The 23,552-nt window shown below is 35.6% G+C and overlaps 1 protein-coding gene across 1 annotated transcript in view; it reads right to left on the bottom strand.

The window, feature by feature from the left end:
* Positions 1-2,297: 2,297 nt before the first annotated feature.
* The window catches only part of LOC135202843 (phospholipid-transporting ATPase IF-like), a 78,709-nt gene continuing 57,454 nt past the window's right edge, over positions 2,298-23,552 (bottom strand). The window contains 15 exon segments of the mRNA XM_064232303.1: positions 2,298-2,588; positions 3,370-3,541; positions 4,766-4,869; positions 6,665-6,877; positions 6,879-6,902; positions 6,904-6,960; positions 8,187-8,435; positions 16,309-16,462; positions 16,656-16,798; positions 18,412-18,558; positions 19,492-19,581; positions 19,736-19,899; positions 20,567-20,670; positions 22,022-22,206; positions 23,416-23,540. Of these exon segments, the coding sequence (XP_064088373.1) occupies positions 2,298-2,588; positions 3,370-3,541; positions 4,766-4,869; positions 6,665-6,877; positions 6,879-6,902; positions 6,904-6,960; positions 8,187-8,435; positions 16,309-16,462; positions 16,656-16,798; positions 18,412-18,558; positions 19,492-19,581; positions 19,736-19,899; positions 20,567-20,670; positions 22,022-22,206; positions 23,416-23,540 (2,222 nt within the window).

Raw genomic sequence — 23,552 nt, 5'->3', positions numbered from 1 at the left:
ATGAAATCTTGTCTATTGATTATTCTGATTATTGATTATCTTTAGTGTTGTTCAGTGGTGGATGGTCAGGATTGATCAATTTCTTTTACAGTGGTAATCCGTCTTACAACTTGTTTTTATCTTGTGTTCAGATATTCATTCTTTTAACATAAAATAGTTTGCTCTTAGGGCCCCTTTGGTCAAATTAGTCTTAAGTTATCTCCTGAGCAAAAACGTTGACCAATGGTATTAATTTGTGAATAATGCAAGTTCTATACATATCGGTTTTCTCTAAACTAAGGTTAAAAAAAACATTATTGCAATCAAGCAAAATGTGGCCCTGAACTGAAGAACGGTTGCCACCAAACACTGAGTTGAAGAATCCTAGACCTCCCCAGTCAACGGTGTGTCTGTGTTACCTGTTTATAAGTCTCTACTTGTAATTATAAACTGTTATTTGCAGATGCAGTTTTCCTTTATCCTTGTTTAGTTTATCCTTGAAGTTGTGATCCTTCAAAAGTTCCTTTGAGAACTGTTGAAATATGCATCATTATTAGGACAGGTCAAGCTGTAACCCAAGTTGGGGCAGCAGAATACTTCTAGACTAAAGGCCCAGTAGGTAAAGTAGCTCTGTACAGAAAAGGAAAATGAGAGGTAAACAATAAACTATGAATATCCTTATCAGTACAGGGCAGAGTATCCCTTTGCTTTAACTGCTGTGACCTAAGACATGAAAATGCCAAATTTGGCTCAGATGCTTGTTAGATTTGAACGTACATATCAGCTCCTGGGCTTCATTAAATATCTTGTTGTCAGGTACCCCAGGTTTCTCTGAAGTATGTAGATACCTGATAAATCTTATACATAAATGGTTTTGCCTTGGTAACTCTATGATGCATTCCTCTGTCTCCCTTAATTTCTCATCACATATCCAAGCAACCTTAATATTTGAGCTCTTAATCTAGTTTTCAGCCTCTGGACTCAATAACACTCAGCAACTTCCTCAGTTATATTTATATGCTCTCCTCAACTCACTGCAGACATGGATCTCTGCATTTTGTGGTCCCACCTAAACAAAATCTGCACTTACTTAGATATTGCCAGTGTCCCCAGTGCATAGGGAGGAGCGGGGCTTCTAAAAGTGTTATCGATTTTTGCTCAGTCCTTAGACCAGCAATCTCTCTCCTCTTCAACATGGCTCTTGCTCTTCTTCTGTTTTACCACCATGCTAACGATGGCTTTTAAGTCCAGTATATCCTCAGTTAGTCTAAATTCATAGCTATTACATATTCAGTGTTAAATTTACACAAGCAAGAGTGCATGGTATAAAACTAAAGAGGTACTTGCTATGAAAAAGGTTAAGAGCTCCTGTTTTAGATTCTGACGGGAAGGAACGACCAAGATCAGTTTTGTTAGGGTTGACAGTCACCCATCTTTAGCTCTGCTTGATCCCAGAACCCTTTCATAAGAACTTGTTGAATTAGATTAGGCAGCCGGTCAAGACGAGCGGGACAAAGACGTTGTTTTCCTAAAAGTACAGACCAGTTTTCCTGGAAGCACTTGAGGGCTATGAACAACTTCCTGGATCATAGGCAAATGCAAAATTGATGCAAACTGGCTGAAATGCCCATCTATAACTGATGCCTTTGCAATTCTAGAAGGTAGATTTTATCACTTGCCTTGCAATATAATTTATTTTGAGACACACTTCAGCAACAAATGGAAGTTCGTTGAGAAAATCGAACAAACTAAAGAGTAAATGTAAAGGGCAGCTTGTATGTTGAGGGGTTCACTTTCAAGTTCTGCGAGGTGAGGCAACCCGGTCTATCAGTCCATTACATAAATTACCTTGATATTAAAATTGTGAAACACAGAATTTTTAGGATACTATATGATTCACTGTCAAAGTTCAAGACTTTTCCCTGTGAAAAGTTCAAGGACTAATTGGTTACTATCTACAGTGTGCCTTGCAAACAGCCCTACTCACTGCAGTAAAATCAAAGAATATGTATAGATGCTCCTCTTTCAAGAATGGGCGCTTTTGGGTGCCTGTCAGTAATAAGACTTTCCGAGTATAGGTAGGTAGGCGTGAGGTACACGTCACGAGGTTGGGCTCCACCCACACTTCCCAAGAGCCGTTGAGTTCTCAAGCAAACACTGAGCAACTCATAATCAGACCAATGGAGTACCGTAATACTTCAATTTAAACTCTTCGAGCATATCCGAGGTTCGAATCACACACACACATGATCCACACGCTCATATCAAAACGATTACACTTTTCACTAAGTTTTAAATTATCTAAATTAAAGAGTCTGTCAAATGATGACGCTGGTTCCTTGCCAGGATCCGGACTGAGAAGCCGACTGGGAGCCTAGGTCGCTTTTGATCGACCCAGTGCTCTGTGTGGATGCCCTCCCCGTCGAAATGGTCTGCCTGTCTTGGTTTTCCTTGTCCAGAGACCTTTTTCTGGGACCAGCTCCCAGGGCATCTTCCTCCCAGGATTCTCTTCCTCTGGCGTCCCACAGGGTCCTGTCGCCCTCAGAAGGATCAAAGGCTTCGTTGAAGTAGGCCCTGATGACTTCCATCCTCATGTGGCGATGACGCTTCTGGAAAGAGTTGTTAATGTTTCGTAAATTTATGATATAAAACACAATTTTAGGAAACGAATTCCTGTGGTGTATTTGTTATACTACGATACTATGATCAGTTTAAATTTCCTGTGTCACTATGCTTATGATTGACAGATTTGCATCGTCATAATTCATACATTTACTTGGTGAGGCAATTTTATTTAATAACTAAATTTCTGAGGATATTTTCTAACTTTTTATGGACTGTACAACATGAGCCTCTTGCTATATTGTAATGAGTCTTATTTACTTATTCATTTGCTTGTTTATTCATTTATGGGTAATGTGAAACAAAAACAATCGCTCTGAATATTTAAATTTTGCTGAAAGTGCCGTCAAATTAAGTATCAGATTACCTATAGTATGATCACATCAACCGTACATCTGATGTCTAGGCCAGTCCCTTACGACGCTCCTGATTGGCTGTTGATAAGCCTATCACAGGGCTGGAAACTCTCAGTCTCTCAAGAGAGTTCACATAAGCAGGATGCATGTTCCACCTCTCCTGAGGGATACGGCTTTCAAAAGTATCCCTCGGGAGAGGTAGAACATATACCCTGCCTATGTTAACTCTCTCGTGAGACGGAGAGTTTCAGCCTTGTGATTGGCTTATCAACAGCCAATCAGAGGCGTCGTAGGGACTGGCCTAGACATGAGAAGCACAATTGATGTGAATCTACTTAGAAGAAAGTCTATCTCTCTCGATTAGCTTTACACACGAAAACTACCTTTCTGTTTATCTATAGCTTTGCCTTACCTTCTCCCGGAGTCTTTCCTCAATTCTTTCATCCGAGAACGACAAGAAGACAGCTTGTATGACATCTGGAATCAGGCACACGACGGCAAGGAGAATGGAAGCCAGCAGGAGCCACGCACTCTCATACATCCGATAGAAGGACCAGAAGATCTCGTAGTTTTCCAGGACCTCTCTGGAAAGGGAATCAGACAAAGCCTTTTTTCGTTTACTGCAGTAGTAGGGAGGAGCTTTGGCTATTATCATCAGCGCCTGCAGCTCTAAACTTCACTACAGTGACAGTTCAACTTAACGGATATCAGTACCTATCGGCAAAATTGCGATGATTATTTATGCTAAGTTAACACTTTGAAGGGACAAATTTGATGTTAGGTGAGAAGTACCATTTTGCTTAGGCTAGGAACTATGTGCAATTAGAAATTCAGAAGTTAAGCGATAAATGCATTACTACCCTAATACAGTTCAACTTGTGTTTGAATATTTTACTGACATTTGTATTTAGTTAAAAAAAATTATTTATCTATTATTCTAATAACTGATCTTCTCTTTCTGTAATTCTCATTACTTTCTGTTATTCCTTTCGAATGAAAACCATATTCTTCAGAAGTTTGAATTTCCAGTCAATGGTGTACCTGTGGTAACTTGTTCCATATGAATAGGGTTCAGTTTCTGAACAATAACAATATTAATATGTGGAATTGCTGTTAGCCGTAAAACATATAGAGAATATTCAAGGGCAGGCTGATATAGGGATTTTGATACAGTGTCTGTTAAGATGATGTGCTACTGTACCTACTGTAATTTGTGCTGCTTACCTTTCAATTTTCTAGACCTAGAGTGTATAGTACTACTCTCTGTATAGAGTGTGAGCTGGAAAATGAGCTGTGTTACATGCTTAGCAGAGCATGAGATGAAGTAAGTGCACTGTTAATTTAACAGTTTATGCTCAAGAATCAGTGTAGTCTACTTGCTTTGCAAAACATCAGCATTCACAGGTGTCGAGGAGCCATTATGTCACTGACCACATATAGGCCTAAAGTCTACCTCTGTTCATTTCGTTAGAAAATTAGAGAGCAGTCTCACTCCCAAGCTTATGAGTCTATAAAGTTACCTTCAAGATTGCGTGTTCATTGCCTCTTATTTGTGTGTGTGTGTGTGTGTGTGTGTGTGTGTGTGTGTGTGTGTGTGCACATGTATATGCCCTAGGCCAATAGGTCTTCTCGTTTCTTTCATTTGCAAATTGGAGAGCGGTTTCACTCCCAAGCTTATGAGTCTATGAAGATGCATCAAGATTTCATGGCTATTACTTTACTTTTCTTTTCATGTGCATATATATGTGTGTCTGTGAATATCATCCATTTAATAAAGTTTACCATAATTATGCTCTAAGGATACTTACATAATGAATCCTTCATACAACAGACACAGGACGACGTAGAAGATCAGTGTCAGTATCACAGACCAGATGAAGAATTGGGTGTAGTAGTTGGCCACTAGTACTAACTGCCGAATGAAATTAAAAGATGACATAAGACTGTATATTTACGATCCGTCGGTAAGGTTATACACAAGAAAAAATTATAAAATAGAATTGAAGACTGTATAAAAAGACTATAAATATTAGAATATATAACCTATAAGTACGCGAACACACCCCCTCGAAACAAACACACACATATAGATGTGTATATACTACATATATGTATGCATGCGCGTGTTTATGTATGCGCACATATACACACATGCAATATATACATATATATGTGTGTTTGGATTCATGTATGCAAATAGTTGATAAAATCATACATAGTTGCATATAGCATTACCAAAATACATCACATAACATCCCAAGAACACGGCAAAAGAGAGAAAAAAAAACTGACGTCACACACCTTGATAGTGACGACGTAAATGCAAATGTTGGCGAGCGTAGTGCCAAAGAGATAGAGATCCATCGTTTGTCCGAAAGGCAGACTGGGTTGGTCCGTGAGGTAGAATAGCATTAGGCCGAAGTACATGACAGAGGACTGCCATAGTCCTGCGAGGGAAAAACTGTTGTTATTATTATTATTATTATTATTATTATTATTATTATTATTATTATTATTATTATTATTATTATTATTATTATTTAATTTTGATTTATCATAATTATTATTATTGTTAATTAATTTTATTTATTTATTATTATTATTATTATTATTATTATTATTATTATTATTATTATTATTATTATTATTATTTTATTATTATTCATTTCATTTTGATTTAATACAGGGTGCCCACAAAGTCCTGGTACCAAGCCTAGCAATAATTATTATTCAATTTTGATTTTTTTATAAGTATGATTATTAGCAGCAGCAGTAGTAGCAGTAGTGGTAGTAGTAATAGAAGTGGAAGCAGAAATTATTGGTAATCATTCGTAATGCTCAAGGACCAATTCAGTATTCATGCAATCCTGCAGGATTCGTTCGGAAGATTCAAGGAGATCTAAAGACACCATTTGAAAAGTAGTAGTCATTTTGAGATGATTGTTCTACATAAAAATGTCCATATTGCTTGAAGTATCTTTCAAGGCCTTTAAAGGCTTTTAAACTAAACATAATTCAACACGAAGCATCCAACGTTAATTTAACATTAAATTAAACCTGCCATATTTACACGACATTTAATATAATGTAAAATAAAGAATAATTATTAATTACTTTAAAGTTCAACGATACATTGCACAAAATATAAAATGTACAAGAACACATGAGAGACAATGAAAGCCGCCAGAAGAATAAAAGGAGAGAGGAAACAAGACAAAATTCTGGAGGAGACCCATTTAAAACAGCGACGCCGACTGGAGACGAAGCTGAGAAGAAGAAGAACAACAACAACAACAACAACAACAACAAACGAATACAAGGAAAATAATGGAACATAACGGAAGTAGGACGCAAAAAAAAAAAAAAAAAAAACACGAGGAGACCCATTCAAAAAACAGCAACCACAACTAAAGATTAAGCTCAGAAGAAGAAGAAGAAGAAGTAGAAGAAGAAGAAGAAAAAGAAGAAGTAGAAGAAGAAGAAGAAAAGAGAAATAAGAAAAGAAGACATGAGAAACAAAGGAATAAAAAGGGAAGACACAAGACAGAAACACCCAAAAGAGAACCCATTAAAAACAGCGACCCCGACTAGGAACTAAACTCAGAAGAAGAAGAAGAAAGAACCAAGGAATACACAGAAGACAAAGAAATAAAGGAACTAATGACAAGAAACCAGCGAATGCACAGAACACAAAGAAACAAACGAACGGAAGACCCAGAACAGAAGCCACCGCAGGAGACCCAATGAATACAACGACCCCGACTAGGGACCAAGCCCAAGACGAAGAAGACTGAATCAAAAGCGGCATCTTCACCGAAGGCGATCCACTTGAAGAACGTCGGCCAAGACATGGCGGCGTTCCCTGCGTTCGCCTGGTAGAGATGAGGGCGAGACATCAGGAGGTCCGCGGGGATGTTCTGGGTCGAAGAGGCCGTAGACTAAGATTCGGCATAGACGTGAAGGTGATGTTGTACATCGTCAGGATCATGCTGTCGTAGACGGTCTGGAAGGCGGTGTTGGTGATAAGAGGTTTATATAGATATTGACGGCATTAGGGATTATACGTGTATGTACGAGTATGTATGTACTAAATATGTATGTGTGTGTATAAGCATTATTGTAAATTAAATTATGTAAATATGGATTATTGTCCTCATGCTGACTTTACAAGGTCAGATAGTTTTCAACGTACACAAATACAAACATACATCTATATACGTATATATAAATACATATATAATATATATATACAAGTACACACACACACACACACACACACACACATATATATATATATATATATATATATATATATGTATATACTTGTGAATATATATGTATGTATGTATTTACAAGTCTTTTTATAAAATTATGAATTACATGAATTAATAGATATTCAATATATTGGACAAAACATCAATTAACTTATTTTGCGCTAACTTAGGTAAAAGGATAACATTGCCTTAAAATAGCAGTTTTGCATAAAGAAATTTTCAGATTTGCTAAAAATATCAGCATGTTAAATAAACGCGATCAAACTTCACATTGCCTAACCTTCGTAACTTTGCAAAATATCTCGTAAATGTAATCAATTTTTTATACTTTATCACATTTCGAAACATGCTGGTATTCACAGAGTTACAAATTTATCACATTTGCTTTACCATACGTGTTACCTGCTCAAAAAAGGTCTGTGCATATGTATGCACGAGTCTATTTATATTTGTATAATAATGTGCTCCTGCATATAAGAATGCACGTTCTGGACATTGGAATATGTGTGCATGTGTATGCAAGGTGTCTGCTTGTAGTTACGTATGCAGAAGAGTGTATGTATATCTGTATGTGCATTAGAAGTGTACGTTTATATGTTTTCCTACACATGTGTATGTGTGTGAGTGCGTGTGTTTACTTAGGTAGAAGAGCGTGTAGTTCTATTTATTTGCTTATGTAGATGTGCGTATGTGTGTAAGTATGTGTTTACCTACATAGAAGTGAGTGTGTGTGAGTGTGTGTGTGTTTACCTACAAAGAAGTGGAGGAGATGTGTATATATGTATGTATGCGTTTACCTTGTGCTTGTGATGTGTATGTGTGTTTACACGTATAAATGTACAAACACGTTTACCCACATAGACCTATGTGGGTAAACACACACGTTTGGGCATATACCTGCACAGAAGTGTTTGTGCGCGTGTGTATGTGTGCTTGCGCATGCACGCGAACTCACCTGCGTCGAGAAAGCGCTCCAGATAGCGAAGAAGACCTGGGGCGTGATAAAGGTGAGGTTCTTGTAGAAGGAATACTGAACCAGAGTCGACACCCTGACGTAGTACCAGTGCCCATGCACCAGCAGGACCTTCTTCAGGAAGTGGAACCTCCCGAAGGCGAAGTCCGAGCACCTGACGGCCTGGCGCCCCTCTTTGCCCATGATTCCTGCAGAAGGGAGGAACAAGAAGAAGAGGGAGATGATGAGATTCTGTTATTTGTTTATGTACTGGTCGTCTGTTCAGTTCTGTCCCGTGATTCTTGTTCAATACTATTAAAAGAAGAGGATTTTTTTTTATCTAGTCTTTTATTTGCTTTTTTCTCTCTATTTTCCAATATATTCCCCTATTCTTATTTATTCATTTATTTACTTACCTACTTACTTATTTATTTATTGTATTGTTATTTGGCTTGTGTCACAATTCTCTTACCTTAACTTGGCTTATCTCTTTCATACATACCAAGTGTTTTGTAATAATAATAATAATAATAATAATAATAATAATAATAATAATAATAATAATAATAATAATAATAATAATAATAATAATAATAATAATAATAATAATAATAAAATATTTGGTAGAAGACCCTCTTTTAGGCAAATGCAGTCAAAAGAATGGCAGAATTAAGCGAGTTGACTTTATATATTGTTTTTTCTATGTTTCTTACAATTCGCTTCTCAGGCTCAGCGATGTTTCTGAGTAACTGCCCAATATTCATATTGGGAATTTTTAAAAAAATTATAAATGCTGAAGGTAATCTTTTATTAGAACAGGATATCAGGTCCAGGTCAAGCAGGGGTCGTCGTCAGTGCCGGTATTATTCATGCTGGTATACCACCACCAATACCAGCCCTTAAACCAAAAACGACCCCGGCCCCGAACTGAACTACGCCAACGGAATAATACCAGCACTGACGACGACCCCTGCTTGACCTGGACATGATATCCTGTTCTAATAAAAGATTACCTTCAGCATTTATAATTTTTTGAAAATTCCCAATAGGAAGATTGGCCAGTTACTCAGAAACTTCGCTGAGCCTGAGAAGCGAATTGTAAGGAAAATAGAAAAAACAATATGTAAAATCAACTCGCTTAATTCTGCCATTCTTTTTAGCAGAATAATAATAATAATAATAATAATAATAATAATAATAATAATAATAATATAATAATAATAATAATAATAATAATAATAATAAAAATAATAATAATAATAGTAACTGCATGACCTCAACGCACTCAGATTCAATGAACGTTAAGGTTAATGGCCCTACTGATTAACTGGTTAAGTTATCTTGCATCACGTTATCAGGTAAATGGGTTACCTCTCCATAAAGAAAGAGACAATACAGAAACCTGTAATCAACTAGTAAGGTGGTTACAGGGAACATATACAGTTACACGCGTGAGGATTAGGAAGTTCTGGTAAAAAAAAAAAAGAAAAAAAAATTTATATGTATGTATATACATATATATATATAAGCGAATACCACGGGAAAATGATAGTCAGAAATCCAAGCGCTTTCGTCTTTACTCAGACATCGTCAAGGAGCTACTAAAGTACAATTGGGGAGGAAGGTCTCAGATACAAACAAGATCAGGAATACCAGATGGTTAATTATCAAAAGGGTAAAAATTAAAAGGGATAATCCAGGATTATCTGATATCACACGGTCACAAAATTAAACAGATTCTGACCCTAACCGAAATTACAAAGTATCTTTACAGTCCAAAACATGTAAAAACTGAATATATTAATTTTGTTGCTTATATTTATCTACAACTTTTTTCATTATGAAAGCATCAAGTTTAAATAAACCAAGACTTAAATTTAGAACATTTCTATTATTTGACTTGATAAAACAAGATTCAATGATATTCCTTTTAACTGTGTCATTACATGGGACTAAGGCTCTTGCTTGACTCCAGTTAATAGGATGGTCTAAATCTCTCATATGTACGAATAATGCATTCGATATTTGCCCAGTTCTCACAGAATATTGATGTTGCTTGAGACGCTGTGAAAGAGATTTGCCGGTCTGTCCGTAATAGACTTTATCACACTTTTTGCAAGGAATTTCATATATGCAGTCTGGAAGATCTTTAGGAGAATTTTTTATTACTAAACTCTTGACATTAATATTACTGAAAACAACATTTATGTTAAAAAGCTTTAAAATTTCAGGAATATCTAAAAACCTTTCATCATAAGGTAATTTTAGAATGTTATGCTTACTAAATTCAAGTTTGTCATTAGTTGAATAAAATGTTTTTCTAGCTCTTTTCCATGCCACATCTACAAAAGTCCTTGGGTATTTTAGTTTCAATGCAATATCATAAATAGTTTTAATTTCAGCGTCAATAAACTGCGGGCTACAGACACGTAAAGCCCTTAGGAACATCCCAGAAAATACAGAGAATTTAACATTTTGATGGTGATTGGAGTAGTAATGAACAAAAGAGGCAATATTAGTTGATTTTCGAAAGACTGAAAAGGTGAAATTTCTATCATTTCTATGGACAGTTACATCAAGAAAATTCAAATTACAATTTCTTTCTTCCTCTACAGTAAATTTTATAGAAGGGACTAAATTATTGAGATTATTAAGGAATTCCTGGATGTTTTCGTGAACTGGCCAAATACAGAAGATATCATCCACATATCTAAACCAAATAACTTTTTGGGGCAAAATTCTTGTAAGAGTTTTGTCTCAAAAAATTCCATGTAAATATTGCTAAATGGACAGGAGATAAGGGATTACCCATAGCCATGCCAAACTTTTGTACAAAAAATTCCCCATTGAAACAAAATTTACTATCTTTGATACATAACCTTATGAGACTAATGAGATTTAATTTGTTTATTAAAATGGGAGTTAACTGAAAAATCTTATTGCTGAAAGCGACTGGACTAAGCATGCCAACGTGGACTTCATGATTAATTTATCTGACAAACCAGTGGATAGTGCTACAACAGCAGCTTTGGGATATGGGTTAAGCTTTGGTGTATTTAATGGTAACCTGGACTGTGTCGACATCTCAAAATCCTTTTGTTATTTAGAAAAATTTAATCAAAACCTATGCCCTGATGATATCAATATTTGTAAAGGTATTGTGTATGGTGCTATGAGTAAACCTTCTCCCCCTTATGTACCCGTGAGATTTCTCCAGGCTTTTAAGAAAATTAAAGAATACGAAACAGTGAAGGTAACAAAAGCAGATAAATCTAATGCAGTGGTAATAATGAATAAAAGTGACTATATAAGTAAAATAATGACATTGCTAAATGATACTGATACTTATACGAACCTGAGGTCTGACCCTACACAGGACAGTTAAACTCCCATTTTAATAAACAAAATTAAATCCATTTTGAAGGGCTTGGACCATTTAATTAAACAGTTTACACCGCAATGCGCCTCCCTACCTTATATGTATGGTTTAGTCAAGACACATAAAATCAATAACCCTATCAGACCAATCATTAGTTCAGTGGGCTCAGTTACGTATAATTTATCTAAATGGCTTGTAAAAATTCTTACTCCTTTGGTAGGAAACATTTCTAACACGAATGTTAAAAACAATGTTGATTTTATAAACAAATTGAATAGTTTAAATTTGAATTATGATTTTAATATAGTTAGTTTTGATGTTGTCTCTTTATTTACAAAAGTGCCTGTAGATGACTTACTTGAATATTTGGAAGAGGAATTAGAGCGTCATGACATTATCCCTTAAGTGTAGCAAATCTCATTAGTCTCATAAGGTATGTATCAAAGATAGTAAATTTTGTTTCAATGGGGAATTTTTTGTACAAAAGTTTGGCATGGCTATGGGTAATCCCTTATCTCCTGTCCTTAGCAATATTTACATGGAATTTTTTGAGACAAAACTCTTACCAAGAATTTTGCCCCAAAAAGTTATTTGGTTGAGATATGTGGATGATATCTTCTGTATTTGGCCAGTTCACGAAAACATCCAGAATTCCTTAATAATCTCAATAATTTAGTCCCTTCTATATTTACTGTAGAGGAAGAAAGAAATTGTAATTTGAATTTTCTTGATGTAACTGTCCATAGAAATGATAGAAATTTCACCTTTTCAGTCTTTCGAAAATCAACTAATTTGCCTCTTTTGTTCATTACTACTCCAATCACCATCAAAATGTTAAATTCTCTGTATTTTCTGGGATGTTCCTAAGGGCTTTACGTGTCTGTAGCCCCCGCAGTTTATTGACGCTGAAATTAAAACTATTTATGATATTGCATTGAAACTAAAATACCCAAGGACTTTTGTAGATGTGGCATGGAAAAGAGCTAGAAAAAACATTTTATTCAACTAATGACAAACTTGAATTTAGTAAGCATAACATTCTAAAATTACCTTATGATGAAAGGTTTTTAGATATTCCTGAAATTTTAAAGCTTTTTAACATAAATGTTGTTTTCAGTAATATTAATGTCAAGATTTTAGTAATAAAAAATTCTCCTAGAGATCTTCCAGACTGCATATATGAAATTCCTTGCAAAAATGTGATAAAGTCTATTACGGAGGCAGACCGGCAAATCTCTTTCACAGCGTCTCAAGCAACATCAATATTCTGTGAGAACTGGGCAAATATCGAATGCATTATTCGTACATATGAGAGATTTAGACCATCCTATTAACTGGAGTCAAGCAAGAGCCTTAGTCCCATGTAATGACACAGTTAAAAGGAATATCATTGAATCTTGTTTTATCAAGTCAAATAATAGAAATGTTCTAAATTTAAGTCTTGGTTTATTTAAACTTGATGCTTTCATAATGAAAAAAGTTGTAGATAAATATAAGCAACAAAATTAATATATTCAGTTTTTACATGTTTTGGACTGTAAAGATACTTTGTAATTTCGGTTAGGGTCAGAATCTGTTTAAGTTTGTGACCGTGTGATATCCGATAATCCTGGATTATCCCTTTTAATTTTTACCCTTTTGATAATTAACCATCTGGTATTCCAAATCTTGTTTGTATCTGAGACCTTCCTCCCCAATTGTACTTTAGTAGCTCCTTGACGTCAAGATGTCTGAGTAAAGACGAAAGCGCTTGGATTTCTGACTATCATTTTCCCGTGGTATTCGCTTATTTATGAAGTCACGTGCATCTACTGTGATTTTTTAAACATATATATATATATATATATATATATATATATATATATATATATATATATATATATATATTATTAGATATATATATATATATATATATATATATATATATATATATATACATTTTACGAAAGACAACAAATATGGTTATAAGAAATTCTATAGTACCTAATTGATAAGATAATTACATAGTTTCAAAAGTACGTAATTTACCGTCAATCGTAAAGAGTCAGCATTAAAACAAGTAAAGTATGCGCTGAAGTTTCATTGGCACAATCGAGTTTTCTGTACAGCGTATAATCAAGGCCACTGAAAATAGATCTATCTTTTGGTGCCCACGGTATAGTGCTATATGGGCCGCGGCCCATGGAACTTTAACCACGGCCCGGTGGTGGCCTGGCCTATATCGTTGCCAGATGCACGATTATGGCTAAATTTAACCTTAAATAAAATAAAAGCTAGAGGGCTGCACTTCGGTATGTTTGATGCTTGGAGAGTGGATGATCAACATACCAATTTGCAGCCCTCTAACCTCGGCAGTTTTCAAGATCTGAGGGCGGACAGAAAAAGTGCAAACAGACAAAGTCATCTCAATAGTTTTCTTTCACAGAAAACTAAAAAACGTAGAAAGTTTCATTTATGGTTATAAGAACGAGTATTTCTACAGTAAGTGATTTACCAAATTACAAGCAGTTTCAAAGGTACATACATAATCTACAGTCAATCGTAAATAGTTAGCATTAAAAAACAAAGGTACATAATTAACAATATATTGATAAAGGCGACTCACGAACGCCAATTATGCGCTTCTTGGATCATCGAAACATCATTGGCGCCGTCTCCTATGGCTGCGCAGACAGGCCTCTCATCAGACTTCTTAACTAATCTCACTGTCTGTGGATAGTGAATTAGCCAAGCCAGTGAATTAGTTGAAAATAGTTAACACTTGCAACGGTGGATATTTAAAGGGTCAATTTATTCCTTATACTGAACTATTTCGTTAGATATGTTCAGCACTTGTAAATGTGGATGCAATATGAGTTAATATCATTGTTTACTTAATACTGAATTGGTTGGTTGAAATAATGAATACTACTGTGAATGGCAAATGAGTTTATAATATCGAGTTATTTCTAATTTTTTAATACTTTGCAAAATTCATGTGCATCACCTTTGAATACCTATGGTAGGAAATTCTTGAAAATAGAGAAAAATAGATGCAAGGAGAACTGTAATAAGTAAATTAATTTTAATGAAATACGTATGATAAAAGACCGTTCGGTAGAATCTTGATAATACTCACAGCACTTACTATTCAAAATGTGCAAATAGTATAGTTATATATATATATATATATATATATATATATATATATATATATATATATATATATATATATATATACACAGAGAGAGAGAGAGAGAGAGAGAGAGTATTATGTAAACATATAAATATATATATATATATATATATATATATATATATATATATATGTATGTATATATATATATATATATATATATATATATATATATATATATATATATATATATATATATATATATATATATATATATATATATATATATTGCCGAGTCTATTCGACCGTACGGCACTAGTTTAAATTAAAATAAAACAAGCAGGCAACCCTCTTACCTTTAGTTGCTTGTTATCCCTCTGCAAATGGAATCAAGCTAAACTATAAACTGGGCTAATGAATCCTCGAAGATACAAAAATATACTTTTTATTTCCCAAACTAGCTAAACATGATATGGAACAAAATGATTAAAAATTATGTAAATAAAAGAACCAAGTCTGACCCTTGAAAGACTGTAAACTGTCATTCTACTCTCCTGTATTAGATTTAGTAAACTTTTCCCCTAAAACTCACAGTCTATTTGATTTTACATTTAAATAGCCAAGTCTTTTTAGAGAACCCATTCTCTTGTATAATGCCATGAACCCATCTGAAATAAAGAGACATATTTGTTATATCCCCCAACATGTAAAGAAACGTTAAATGAATGTGTACACACTACACTTCTCTCTCTTTTCAAAGGGTAACTTTATCAAAGTCTTAAAGTTACAATACCTTTACGATGGGTGTGTCCTCGAGACCTCCTCCAAAAGTGTTCTATATCTTCACACCGATAATCAGAGAGTGTCACCTTCTCTTGGACCTCGGGCTGTTGGGCCCCATACATTACACGAACAAACACACATACACATCCAGTCATGCCTTTTGAAATGACATAGCAACTGAGAGCTGCACCCAGACTCTAAGAGGTTATCAGCCTCATATTGCATGGTCACCAATTTTGACTGTTCTTTCAATTCAGCACTCTTCGAGGAATCAAGTGTTTGTCGCTCAGCCTTCTTGTCACTAAGCGGAGAAAGCTGAGATCTAACAATTCACCACTATATTTGCTTTTAAGATATATATATACAAAGAAAGAGAGAGAGAGAGAGAGAGTATATGGTATATATATATATATATATATATATAATAAATAAATAAATTATAAATATATATATATGTGTGTGTGTGTGTGTGTCTGTGTGTGTGTGTGTAATATATATATATATATATATATATTATATATATATATATATAAACACACACATATATATATACGATATATATATATATATATATATATATATGTGTGTGTGTGTGTGTGTGTGTGTGCGTGTGTGTGTGTGTATGTATGTATAAATAAGACATATGCAAAAAACAATTGAGATGAGAAACAAGTCAGGGAAAGGTAGTACTTAAATATAACAAATCACAGCCAGGTTCATATTCCATTTTATTCATTCATGAGCATCCTCACTCCCTCAAGCGAATATTTATCTTGTTAAGAATTTGTATATATATATATATATATATATATATATATATATATATACTTATTTATTTTCTTTCTTACCTCCGCCTTCTGCCTAGGCGACATCCTGCAGCAGACGACGGCAGTGCATCTCCTGCAGACCTTGTAGAAGTCCTCTTTCAGGTTGTCCAAGAGAATCAGCAGGGAGGCACCGTCCACCACCAGACCGTAATGCCCGTCGTATTGCGAATCTTCGCTACGGAGATTTTTTATTTTAAAGTTTTCGTAATTTTCAGCTAGTCATGGTCAACTGTTTCTTATTTTGATCTGATCTTATTCAACGATTTCTTTCTATCTTAATATTTTAATATTTTGTATATTATATATGCATTAAAAGATATCTGTGGCTTTATATGTATATAGGCCTAGGCCTATGTGTGAATACTCACTCGCACTTAGCAAGCAATTCAGAAGCCCCTATACTGCTCTGGATACCGGTTAGTCTCATGACGGTCATAAACTTCTTGAAGTGACCGCACGAATAGGCGATGTTGACGGCGGTTTCCACCTTGTCCCCGGTTAGGACCCAAACCTGCAAAGGGTGTAGGATTCTTTCCTGCATTCTGTTACTGTTATTGTTTCTCATTGCAACTGTTTTTAGTTTAGAGGTTAATGGCCGATCCTGTGTCACTTCGCTTTCAACTTCAATGGGTTACGCATACATATTGCAAACAGGTTTAAAACACGTTGATGATAGTAATTGGAGAACAAATCTTTGGCAAATGCTGGATAATTGAATGAAGAATGTTTAGAATTACCAACAAGTTATTGACTTGAGAAGTACCAGTAAGTTGCTGGTGTGTATTTAACCTGTCTGTAATTCGTATGCAATAAGTTCCAGACATGTGTATAAATGTTTTACTGTAGTGTCGACCCACCTTTCCAGGCAAAGGATTAGTACTATAGTAGATTCACATCAACCGTGCATTTGATGTCTAGGCCAGTCCCTTGCGACGTTCCTGATTGGCTGTTGATAACTCAATCACAGAAGTGGAAACTCCCAGTCTCTCAAGAGAGTTCACATGGGTAGGATCTATGTTCCACCTCTCCTGAGGGCTACGTCTTTCAAAAGTATCCCTCAGGAGAGGTGGAATATAGATCCTACCCATGTGAACTCTCTAGAGAGGCTGAGAGTTTCCAGCCCAGTGACTGGCTTATCAACAGCCAATCAGGAGCGTCGTAAGGGACTGGCCTAGACATCAAATGCACGGTTGATGTGAATCTACTTTTTTATAGTACAATTGTTCCAAGTTGGTGGAAATACTCTACACCGTAAAAATGAAAGATTAATTCTTTTTCTCTTGGTGCCCAACGATGTTCAAAGTGCCCCGGGCTTTTTGAGAGCAATTGATACTAATCCTCAAAAAGTCAAGAAGTGATTGATAGTGCAGTATAAGTTTGAAAGTTATATCACCAAGGATCAACCGCTTCTTAGAGTGGCTGGAAACTTTCTTCTTGAAAAATATTGGATTGTTACTTTATAAACTTTAAGTCGAATAATAACAGAAGGATTTTACAAAAGACGATTCATAGAAAATTATTTTCACAAAACATTATTCTATATTTGTTCTTTGGCCTAATCAAAACAATAGCAATCTATTCCGAAGACTGTGATGTTAACGCCAATTTAAGATCGGTTTTTGGCGATATTTATCATAACTAATTACCACTTTCTCTAGTGGGAGTAAATTCTAAGATAAATGTAATTATCAAGATACCAAGAATTATTACATCGAGAAATGTTCCCAAAGACTATCCTAGCAATGTTATGCATTATGTACAACACCTTCAGAAAACCACAATTGTCCCAAATATTTCTCGGAATCACTTTTGCCCCTTTGACCACTGACCTTGATGCCCACCACTCTCAGAGACTCTCGGAATCACTTTTGCCCCTTTGACCACTCACCTTGATACCCGCCACTCTCAGAGACTCTCGGAATCACTTTTGCCCCTTTGACCAATGACCTTGATGCTCGCCACTCTCAGAGACTCTCGGAATCACTTTTGCCCCTTTGACCACTGACCTTGATGCCCGCCACTCTCAGAGACTCTCGCAATCACTTTTGCCCCTTTGACCACTGACCTTGATGCCCGCCACTCTCAGAGACTCTCGGAATCCCTTTTGCCCCTTTGACCACTGACCTTGATGCCCGCCACTCTCAGAGATTCAAGGGTCTCCTGCACTCCGTCCTGGAGCAAGTCCTCCACTCCAGTGGCTCCCAGGAGCGTCAGGTCATCCTCCATCCTGTTCATGACCTCAGCCACAGCCTCCTCCCTTCCGTCGAGTTTCTACGGAGAGGTGAAAAATCAGTTTTGAGAAAAGGTTGACGTTTAGGATTTGGGATCCCCTTCTGCCCTCAGTGTTTCCTGGGTTAGACCAAAACTGAAAGGCTAAAATGTGCCATAACAACAAGACCTCTATAGTAAGGATATGTTTAATACATATGTCAAGGCCTGTACCGATAGGGTGGGTCGGGGGGTGTCGTTCGAATCTCTGGAAGTCCATATTCTCTGTGACTATCCTTTTCATTGAACTGCACTTATAAAGTAATAAATAACAATGTTTTTTGGCAAGTCTTTTTTTTTTTTTTTTATAAATTTTGTTATTAAACATTAACATCATTCTTCAGTAGTAGGAAATACAAGTGATAATAGGAATATGATATACACCTATATATGCAATGACATTTATAGACGAAAAGGTCCAGTTTTGGGAAAAAAAGACCCCACCTCCATAAAAAAAAAAAAAAAAAAAAAAAAAATACTGAGTACGGGCCGGTATGTTAAACTTTCTCTAATGAGAACAAGACAGAAAACTAAAGTGTCTCAATAAATTTAGGATTTTCTCGGATCCTTCCTAGATAGTGACCCCTAACTTTTAGGAGGTCATATCTTTATAATATTTACAGTATTTTTAAAAATATTTTTACGGTAATCCCCAACGTGATTGTACTAAACACGCCGCAAAGGTATGTATCCACATTTACGGCGTGTTTAGTACAAACCCGTTGGGATTACAGTAAAAACATTAAAAAAATATTGTAAATATTATATAGATATGACCCCCAAACTTTGTTGGGTCAATATCTAGGAAAGATCCCTTTTTTCCTACTAGAAAGGTATTAAAACGCTGAAATATTCTGTGATTCTCCAAGATCCTAATCGTTCTTTTTTTAAAAGCTGCATTTGAAATAGAGCTTTGACGAATCTTCCTTAACTAACCTGTCTTGCATTGTTCAGATCTAAAGAAAACTCCTTGTAGAGTTCTGGAGTCAGTTCTCTTCTTGCAACAGCCAAAGTTCTTAAACCGAGCTGAAAGCATACAAATAAATGAGTAAATAGCTAAAGATATTTATTTTAAAAGATAAATAAATAAGAAGAAAATTGAATCAAGCAAAAACACGTCCTTAAAACTTAAAAAAATAAAAATAAAAAATCGCGCAAAACGAAAGAAATTCCTCCCTACCATAGCGTAGTCGTCAATGTGTTTGTTCGTCAGTGCGTGGATCTCACGCTGATGGTCGTTCTGGAGGTCGCACTTCAGGAAGACGCTGCTCTCGGCGCCCTTCGTCAGGAGCCAGATGCGACCCGTCGAGTTCTCCTTCACCGCGACTGACATGCGCTTCCTGTCTGTGGGGAATCCGTTCACGTTACTTGTGCCTCCTCATTCCCGTGGGTCTCCGGGCCTCTTTGTGACCCACCGCAGCTTGTTTTTTTACTTATAATCTCCGTTACAAGCTTCAAATGATCTCTCTCTCTCTCTCTCTCTCTCTCTCTCTCTCTCTCTCTCTCACACACACACACAAGGCAAGGATATTAATCCTAAATTCAAACCAGTATTTTCGGTTATCATTAATATTATTATTATTATTATCACAACATTAAAAAATGTACTGGAGACCAAACTAATTTGAAAGGGTGAAAAGTATTGTTAGACTAAGAATGGTTTATATTATAAGACACTGGATCCGAGAGAATTAAAAGCCGTTGGAGATTACAAGCATAATAAAATGTATTCAGAGAATATTAAAAAGGCACTATAGTATTAAAAGTATTGGGAAAAAAAACTGAAGTAATAATGCATTTTCAATATTGATTAGCCTATCTAAAAGACACCATGGCTGTGAATAGTAAAAACGGTCTATGGTATTGAGAACATTCAAAATGCCTAGGGGTACTGGCAGAGCTGAAATAGAACTGGTAAACTGTGAGTATTTACAGGGCATTATGGGTACAAAGAGCGTTATCAAGGGTCCACAAAAATCATTAAAATACTGAGAGTATTTGAAATACTCACCTGAGTCAAATTCTAACACTTGGAGTCTTGTGAAGGTTCTCTTCTCACCTCGAACATCGAGTGTTAGCTGGTTACCCTGTTGTTTTTCGAATATGACACCAAACCTTTGGTGGGGAAAAAAATAATAAAGCGTACGTTGAAGTACGGTGAGCGTATTTCGTATAGAAGAATCAATCGCGTGAAAAATACACAGAGAAAAGGATTTCGTTGGATAAAACTGAAGACTATTACCGCGGCCTGGTTCTCGTCAGTCATTAACTTGGATAGTATTTACTGCCTTTTTTTAAGGTTTTGTTTATTTTCATGTACTTTATATATGTTCTTAATATTTAATGTGTAAGATCAGCGGTAGTAGTCTGCAATTTTACACAAAATAAATGTCCTTCTCTTGATAATAGCGAGTGCACAATTACTTTCCTGGTAACATCAATGACATATTAAAGTTCAAATCTAAAGGCGCACAAAGTAAGTTCTGTGCCTATTTCTTAAGTTAGTCCTAAAATAAGAGAAAATGAAGAACCTGTCACCCTAAGCAACGCAGAAAACGTAATGCTAATGGCATTGTCTTATGGGACACTTGCTGCTAAAACCATGGTAGACACCATCCGATTCTTGTGTATTTGTTTTTTTAATAAGATAAAAAGTTAGTTGTATTTTGTGCGTATGCATTTTTATCGCCTCGTAAAACCACTGTATCTTGAAGAGTATTTAATATTTCCTTATGAATAACTAACATGGGATAAAATGGCCGGCCTCTACCGAAGCGCGACCACCTTCTGGAAAAAGTACTTTAACATGTCCTGTAACCCAGGAGGATAGACATTAGTCAAGAGCAAGCGTCCGTCGAAGCAACACCTCGAGAACTCTACTTTCCTCTCGAAGCAAGTTTTTTCTTCCAAGACACAAATCAAGGCCACAATTTCCGAACTTCGGGAAGGTAGTCACGCATTAGTAGAGGACGGTCATTCGGTATTTTACCTTAATTTTAGAAGGCCTACTTATCCTATACTCGCAGAAAGGACAAATCTCACTTATGAGAATAGTCACGTCCTGCTAAATTCCACTGTGCCCTGTTAATTTTCAATTAATTATGTAAGTGGTAGTTAATTAAGCGTAATGGTTGTCAGATAGTACGGAGAAGGTCCTATAATAGTTACTTGCCGAGAATAGGAAGGTTTATCACGCAGTATTAACCCGGTATGTATCCACTTCGATGGCTCCGTCTTTAGTACTATCTCCTCGGGATGTAAGTAAAAAATATAAACAAAAGAACGTAGAAGTACAGGTGAGATATCTGAGAAATGTCCAAAGATAATGAGAAATGTTTTTGTTTATATTTTTACTTACATCCCCGATGGACTGGTACTAAACACGGCGCCACAAAGGTGGATATATATAGGCTGCTGGGCTGATACCGGTTTACACTATAAGAGCCACAAAGATCAGTCTACTTACGAAGCACACGCCTCCACCAGCGCCTTCTCGTCCGGACTTGCTGCTTGATACTGGAACTTCGCTAACGGTTTTGCGGCACCCTCTGAGCTCTGGTGAACGAGGCCGTCCTCGACTCTGCTGGCGTCGACAGTTACTCGAACAGTGTGGCACAGTGCCAGCGTCTCAAGGAAGACGTCGAGGTCTTTCTGAAAGAGAAAGATAGTTGGAAATGTTAAGGATCTCTCTCTCTCTCTCTCTCGTACCTTTTCCAGTTATGATCAAGCTGTATTTGTTCTGATGTACTATGTATTAATCTGTCTATCTATTTATGTATATGTATATATATATATATATATATATATATATATATATATATATATATATATATATAGAGAGAGAGAGAGAGAGAGAGAGAGAAGAGAGAGAGAGAGAGAGAGAGAGAGAGAGAGAGAGAGAAGAAGAGTAAATCACCCTCTATATGAATTCCTTGGTAGCTAAATCGTATCAATTTACTATTACAACACACACAATGATCAGCATGAACCAAAAAGACTAAACAATCAAACTTACTGAAACGTAGGCAAAGGTTCGGACACGACGCTATACTCGTCCAGAACCTTTATTTGGTCTTCGACGTTGACGTACTTCTTGCCCATGACGGAGCAGTGCCGGAAGTACATGATGTTTTCCGTCAACGTGCCCGTTTTGTCCGTGAATAGGTATTGTACCTGAAATTATTATTATTATTATTATTGTGAAGCCCATAAGACTATGGAGTTGGAAAAAAGTGAGCAACGATGGTACCTACTATTATTTTCATAAAAAGAATAAGCAATGATAGTACTATCTATTTTCATTTAAAAACGATAGGGGTACTATTTGTTTTAATTTAAAGTATAATTATTGTACTATCTATTTTCATTTAAGAACCAACAATGTGTGATATCAAATTTAATTTTTTTTTAAAAATCAACAGTGATGGTACAAGCTGTTTTCTTTCAAAACCCAGAAGTGGTAAAACTATTATTTTTATTTAAAAACCAGCAATGGTGATACTATTCATTTTCATTTAAAATCCAAATAAGATGTTACTATCTATACTAATCTAAAACTAACAATGATGGTACTATCGATTTTCACTTAAAAACCATGAAGGTACTATTAACTTTCATTTCGAACTAACGATGATGGTACTATATATATATATATATATATATATATATATATATATATATATATATATATATATATATATCTTAATCTAAAATCCAGCAATAATAATAACTTATCAATAATACTAATATTTTAACAAAAACCTGCAATACTGGTACCATGTACGTCCATTTGAAAACCAATAAACATTTACGGTACGGTTACATTCACAAAAAAAAAAAAAAAAAAAAAAAAAAACTAACATACATACCTGTCCCCAACTCTTCGTTTAAATCAGACGTATTGGCTTTGGCTCTTTCCCCCGACTGAGCACACCGGATTTCGTCATCCCATTGGAAGAACAGAATCCCAAAGAATTTCTGTACCTCTGGAAAAGCAA

The sequence above is a fragment of the Macrobrachium nipponense genome, chromosome 33 (assembly GCF_015104395.2).
Source record: "Macrobrachium nipponense isolate FS-2020 chromosome 33, ASM1510439v2, whole genome shotgun sequence".
NCBI lineage: Eukaryota > Metazoa > Arthropoda > Malacostraca > Decapoda > Palaemonidae > Macrobrachium > Macrobrachium nipponense.
Note: the sequence above shows the minus strand (reverse complement) of the source record. Positions and strands in the feature narration are given on the sequence as shown.